This window comes from Vombatus ursinus, unplaced genomic scaffold (genome assembly GCF_900497805.2).
Source record: "Vombatus ursinus unplaced genomic scaffold, bare-nosed wombat genome assembly UNPS02014782.1, whole genome shotgun sequence".
NCBI classification, from domain to species: Eukaryota; Metazoa; Chordata; class Mammalia; order Diprotodontia; family Vombatidae; genus Vombatus; species Vombatus ursinus.
This window is the reverse complement of record NW_020954560.1, coordinates 5078931-5086137: the sequence shown is the minus strand read 5'-3', so window position 1 is coordinate 5086137 and position 7207 is coordinate 5078931. Positions and strand designations below refer to the sequence as shown.

Here is a 7207-nt window from a genome sequence, read left to right as displayed (position 1 = left end):
GTGTGTGTGTGTGTGTGTGTGTGTGTGTGTGTGTGTGTGTGTGTGTGCGGTCAGGGACTGGGGCTCTCCTTGGTGATGTTCCCAACGGCTGGGAATAGCAGCAGTTTCAGAGTTTGATCATTAAGAAAAGAAGACAAGATACTTTAAGGGTACAGTATGAAATGAGAAATTATCAGCTCTTCCAAATTAATATGCAAATCTCTAAATCTTCTGAAGGCAGTTAAACCCAAGGCAAAAGGCAAAAACTCAAACACAGAGAGGGAAGAGGGTGTACTCTAATGGTCCACCCATTGAGTTTATAGTCATTCTGGTAGAAAGTTTCACTGTTCTCAGCTTTCTGGCTGATCATGAAAAATGATTTCATGATGACTTTAAGGGCTGTACTTGTCACAAAGGGGGGACCCATCTTTGGAAGTATATGCTTAGCGAAGAATCTATAAAAATTTCTACTGGAAGAAGAAAAGTCCTTCAAAGACCTTCTTGAAAATCAATGTACTTGGGTTAAGGACCTACAGGTACAGCAGATTTGTAAACTCAACTTCCCTTCTTCTCTGAATCTCAATACAGTTGTATTTTATCATGAGCCTGCCCCTATCTCAAGGATACAACACTATCTTCTTGGAGGCATACACCTTGCCCATGATGTCTCATTTTCTCCCATGTTGGACTTCCCATCGTGGCAGGGGCTAGACATTTGTCTAGATCAGAGATCCACAAAATTTCCTTTTGTGGGACTTTCCCATTTGCAATCAACTCTTCTTCAGCATCCACAATTTAAATTTTTTTTTTGCATTTAAGTAGGTTATACTATAAATCTGAGAGGCACTGTGACATGGTGGATAGAGAGCAAGTATCAGAGCCAGGTAGACCTAGGTTCAACCCTGGACAAGTTGCTTAACCTTTCAGAGTACCCTAGGAAACTCCAAGACTATAAATTGCAGAGAAAGCACTGACCTACATTGGTAGAGAGAGTTTCCTTACCTAAAAGTTCCTTATATCAGTATAATAACTGACTTAGACCCTTTCCTAGCCCCCTACTACAAAAAATGATTTTGAAATTAATGGTAATAGGCTATACAAAATTATCTTATTTCATCACAGATTTCCTCGAACATCTATGCTCTGTCTAGCATTGCAATACGTAGAGAGACAGGCCCTCTTGATTTCCCATTCAAAGCTAAATGAGATAATATTGTGATTGTGACTTCCCTGTTTTAGTTTTTTAACAATCGGGTCATCTTGCTCTGGAGCACACATTTGCATTTGGCTTCACTCTGTCCTAACATCAGCCTATTGTTCTGTAAGAGAGGTCTGGTCTGCTGCTATGAAATTAGTCATTTTCTAAACAAGCACCTCACTTGAAGAAAAAGGGTGGAGAGTTTTAGTACTGGAGAAAAGAATAACCAAATCCTATACACAGAGACTTGCTCTTCACACCAAGGGTAGATCCTTCAAGGCCCCATTCAATGACAACAGCACAGGCTGAATTGTGGTGAAGGCTTCAATGTGATGTGATCCAAGTTCATGTTCCCTTTGGTCACTCCTTATTCATCCATCAGCTTATACTTTTACTTAGACTGTTAGTCTACCATTCTGACCACTCAAAATACTTTTCATGGGAAATTATGAATACTTCTGGTTGGTAGATTTTTTTCTCATTAAATTCAGAATAATCTCACAAATACAAAACTCATTATCTCAAGGACTACCTTTCCATTTCCCCTCTGTTCCTCTAAGGATCAAGCACCTATATGGGTTCTGGGATCAATGAGAGCTTAGGAAAAAGAGCTAGGGGGCAGGTAGGTGGCACAGTGAATAGAGCAACTGCCCTGGAGACAAGAGGACCTGAGTTCAAATGTGGCGTGGCCTCAGACACTTACTAGCTATATAACTCTGAGCAAGTCGTTTAACCCTGATTGCCTCAAAAAAAAAAAAGAGAGAGAAAGAGAGCTGATCTGATTATCACTGTAGATAAAAAGGAAATTGAAATTCTGATAACTTTTTTCTGTGATTATTCCATCTCTACCATTTTTTAAACACTACATCCTACATATGTTCAGACTATGTATTTGTATCTAAGTATAGTTTCTTTCTGTTCTTGCAGCAAAAGATCTGCTACTTACATGGCAATGGTAGGTCCTATTCTGTCTCACTCTTTCACTTACCAGAACCATAAGAGCTGCCTTGGGAGGAGATAATAGATTCTTTCTCACTGGAGGTCTTCAATCAGACACTCAGTGTTGACTTGTGGGGTGTATTATAATGGGGATTCCTTTTGGAGCGTACATTGAGCTATTTTCTTAGAGGCACATGCCTTGGCTGTGATGTCTCATTTTCTCTCATACTGGACTTCCCATCATGGGAGGGGGGTCCCAAGGGCAGAGTCCAAGCTTAGGTGAGAGAAGGATGAGGAGGATGATCAAAGTGCAAGTGGTAGGACTTGGTATGATGGGCTCCATTAAATTCTCACACTGCTTTCTGGATTTTACCTGTCTGGACCCCATTGCCCGTCAGCCCAGGATATAAGCAAAAATTTCTTGAAAGGGCATTTTTTTTTGCTGAATATTTAAGTAGCTTCCTTTTTTTCAATTACATGCAATGTTGATATGAAAAACTTTGAACAGGTAGCTTTTTGATTGTTTTCTATAACATTGCGGACAACTATGATCAATACAGAAAAATATGCAAAGCAATTTATGAAATAATGGAGGGAAAAGGTAGAAACAGAAAATGAGAATATACTAATTTTAATCACATGAGGAAAAATGAAGGAGAATGAATGAGCATAGAATCCATTCAGATTAAGAGGGAGAGACTAAAGAAAGGTTAGAACACTGTGTTTTTTCTGGATGGAGCTCCTCATGAGGACACTTCCCTCTCAATGTAGAGAGGCAACTGTTGTAACAATTAAAGAATAACAGGAACACAGATTTAGACCTAGAAGGAGTCTTAGAAGTCATGGAGTCCAATCACCTTTTTAAAGTAAGTTTTTATTGATATCTTGTGTTTTTTACATCACTACAGTCATCCTAAGTATCCCTCTCCCTTCTCCTCCTAGACAGCCATCCCATTAACAAACTGTAGTTTTTAGAGGGAAAAAAAGTCAGCACCACTAATCAATACAGTGAAGAAGTCCAAAAATGTGTGCAATTTGTAATACCTGTGGACCTCCTACCTCCACAAAGCAGCAGGTTGGGATGGATGAGGGTGTTTTCTCATATCTGTTCATTCAAGTCCTGCTCGATCTTTATAACTTCATTCTGCTCACTTTTGATTTTTTTGATGTGTAATTCTTTCTATTGATATCATTGTAGTTACTGTGTCTATTGTTTTCTTGGCTACTTCACTCTGCATCAGTTCATATACATCTTTCTGTACTTCTCCGTATTAATCACATATATCATTTCTTTTGGCACAATAATATTCCATTCATGTACCACAATTAGTTTAGTCATTCCCAAGTTGATGGACATCTACTTTATTTCAAATTCTTTATTACCACAAAAAATTCTATGATAAATATTTTGGTGTCTATGGAAACTTTCTTCTTATCAATGACTTCCTTAGGCCAATCCCTTCTTTTTACAGATTAAAAAACTGAAGCACAGTGTTGGGCCCAGAATTCGATAGCTACTAAGTATTTGAGGTGGTATTTGAACCGAGGTCTTCCTGACTCTCAAGGTCAGTGTCCTATACACTGCCTCTTTAAGATTGCCTCTTTAAGACTTATAGAAATAAGGGGCAGCCAGGTGGCACAATGGATAGAGTACCAGCTCCAGAGTCAGGAGTACCTGAGTTCAAATTTGGCCTCAGACACCTGACACTTACTAACTCTGTGACCTTGGGCAGGTCACTTGACCCTGATTGCCCTGGGGAGAAAAAAAGACTTATAGAAATGCGTGGGACACTAAAAATTTAAATGACTGTCCCTTGGTCAAACAGCCAGAATGTGTAAATACACATAAGACCTTGAACCCAGGTCTTTCTGACTCCTAATCTGACCGTATATCTACTATGTCATATTTCATCTTTTAGGAGATATTATGCATTGAAATGAATTAATGTTAAAGTAATTGGGTTACATTGTCTGTATTAGGGCTCAATGTTATGTTTCTTTTAAAACATTTAACAAAAATGTGTACCCTATGGCTACTATGGTAAAAACCTTTGACTCAGTAAAGCTATGTTCCAAGACAATCATGAAACCCTGGGAGAAAAGTAAGAGAAGAGAAAGGAAGGCATCATCCATTCTCATTGTTAGTCACTCTTTTCTCAAAACTCTCACGCCATTCTTCCTAATACAAACCTACTCAAATCAACATTTATTAAGCAGAGCATCAGGGTAGGTCCTGAGAACAGTGCAAAGATAAATGACCCAACCCTGCCTTCAAGACACTTACAGTCTAAGCAACCATAATTCAAAATAATGCATTAAATGCATTGGAGAAGTACAAACACTGCTATGGGAGACCAGAGGGAGAAGTCATGAATTGGCATTGGAAGGCTCTGAACAAATTTCTTCTAAACTTCACTGGTTTAACCAAGATATTATTTGCCTCCTCGCCGTTTGTTTACTAGAACAGTTCTTTTCCATCTGAGGCCAGTGAATTCAGTTCAACTAAATTCAACAAACATTTATTAAACAACTGCTCTTGGCTCGGGCATTCTGCTAGGCACTAGAGTTACAAACAGTAGTGAAACTGTCCCTACCTTCAAGGAGCTTACAATCTATTATGGGGATAGCACATACACTATACCTGATTAAGTACATTAAGCAGCTAAATAGCACAGTGGACAGACAGCTGGACCTGGAGTCAGGAACACTTACATTCATATACTGTCTCAGACGCTTCCTGACAAAGTAACCCTTGGCAAGTTAATCCATCTGATTTGGTTTCTACACCTGTAAAGTGGGGATAATAATATACTTCCCTCCCTCCCACATGGGTTGAAAGGATACAATAAGATCATATTTGTAAAGCACTTTGCAAACCTGAAAGCACTATGCAAATGCTAGCTATTATTATTACAGAAACACCAAGTTAATACTTAAATTCCCTTTCTCTTGTTGTGTTTTTTCTCTTTTTCTCTCCTTCTTTGTTTAGGTTTTGGCACCCGCCCAGTTTGTCATCACAGTCCCAATAAAAGGACTACTTGGCTATAAAAAGAGCCAGAGCCGAAGATGGAGGTATTATTCCATGAGTGGCTCTAAGCTCTTCTCTCCTATTCGGGATCCTGAAAAAATGTACCAGTGGCTGGAGATAAATCAGTTTTTGAAGACTCTGCAGCAGTGGCATGAAAATGATGTGACAATGGATGGAGACATCATGCCAGCTAAGGTCATTGAAGTATTCCTGAAGCTGGTGGAAGACTCAGTTAAGGCGTGCAACCTCTCTAGTGAGTCTAGAAGCTTACAAAAGAAATTCATTGAATGTGATCTTAGAATTAGAGATTTTTGAGCTTCAGATAACCTTAGAGGTCATCTAGTACAATCCATTCATTTTATTGATGATAAAACTGAGGCTAAGAGAGGTTTAATTAGTAAGAGGGGATCAGTGGAGTGTAGTGGGCAGAGCCAGACTGTGATTCAGGAAGACTGGGTTTAGATCTCTTCTCAGACACTTATGAGCTGGGGGACCCTGGGTAAGTCACTTAACTCCTCTCAGTCCCAGTTTCCCCATCTATAGAATGGTAAAAATAACAGCAAGAATCTCACAGGGTTGTTGTGAAGCTCAAATAAGATAATAAATGTGAAGTGCTTTGTAAACAATGATGTGCAAAAAAAAAGTTAGCTATTAGTTAGGGTCCAAGTTCAAACAAGCAGTAACAGAGCCATGATTGGAATCTAGCTCCTCTCTGTCTCTTAATCTAGTGCTCTTTTTACTAAGATCTCTTGCTTATAAAAGATTCACTTTATTAGCTACAGAGAGCCATAGTGTTTCATTCCTTAAAAGTAATCATCTGTGAAATCATTCAACTTTCCCCCTAAACAGGATATAGTCTATGCAGCACTGTTTAGAAACATGGCATGTTAGAGCTAAAAGGGAATGAATGAATGAATGAATGAATGAAAAATATTTATTAAGCATTTCCTTTGTGCCAATCACTGTGCTGATTGTGCTAAAAATACAAATAAAAAAAAAAGACAGTCCCTGCACTTAGAGAACTTACATTTTAATCAGGTAGAGAAATAGTATCTAGAGAAGGGAGTCTTAATCTGGGGAGTCACAGAGATGGAGAGTTGAGCCAAAGCGTAATTAGTTGACCAGTCCTTTCTTGGAATCAGTGGTACTCTGAAATGATTACAGTGCCCAAAGCAAGAGATAGGAAGTGAGTAGACATGGTATATTCAAGAGTGGAGGCATATGGCAGGATGGTCTAGGTCAGGGATGGGGAACCTGTGGCCTTAAGGCTACATGATGGGTCGCACTTGAGGACCTAGAGGGTCACATGTGGCCTGAAGGCTGCAGGTTCCCTACCCTGGTCTAGGTAGAAATGGCTGGATGAGATATGAAGTTGAAATGCAGTTTGGTCCAACTAGATATAATGAGCTAAATGGGATTTTTTCCCCATTTAGTCACTGAAACCCAGGGTGAGAGTTTCAAAGATTCCACAAATGAATGGATGAGTTTCCCCAGGGACTTAGTACTTTAAACTTATTTTACAGATAAGGAAACCAAGGCCCAGATAAATTGTAGTTTTTAATAGGATCACACACTCTCCTGACTCCAAATCTGGTGCCCTTCCATTACTCTACACTTTTTGTGTCATGGGTGATAACAAAACTCAGAAGCTTAATCTATATCTATATCTATCTATGTATTTATAGTGTGTGTGTATTTGTGATGTGTATATAATAAAATAGCAAATCTCTGCCTAGGCTTTTAAAAGGAATCAAAACTTTTAGGTGGTATTATTCAATAATTTAATACTGTGTGTCATTCATATTAAGTTAATTGTGTGATAAGGATAAAGAATGTCTTTTTTACCACCTGGATTGATACAGGAATGCTTCCTTTTTATCCAATCCCTCTTATGCCATAGATGTTTCTATTGTCTTTTCGAGGTCTTGGTCTCTTATCCTACTCATAGAAAGATAAGGACAAATCTATTAAAAAACGAATCTTTCAGAGATTGGACTGGGGAGCCACATTTCGAAAAGAGTTGTAGCAAGTTGGAATGGTTTAGGAGACTCAAAACCATGTCC

At 38.8% G+C, this 7207-nt stretch overlaps 1 protein-coding gene across 1 annotated transcript in view; it reads left to right on the top strand.

The window, feature by feature from the left end:
• MAB21L3 (mab-21 like 3) overlaps nt 1-7207 on the top strand; it is a 36524-nt gene that overhangs the window by 16874 nt on the left and 12443 nt on the right. Inside the window, exon 4 of the mRNA XM_027866774.1 lies at nt 5106-5397. Within this exon, the coding sequence (XP_027722575.1) occupies nt 5106-5397 (292 nt within the window). The remainder of the gene's footprint in view (nt 1-5105; nt 5398-7207) is intronic.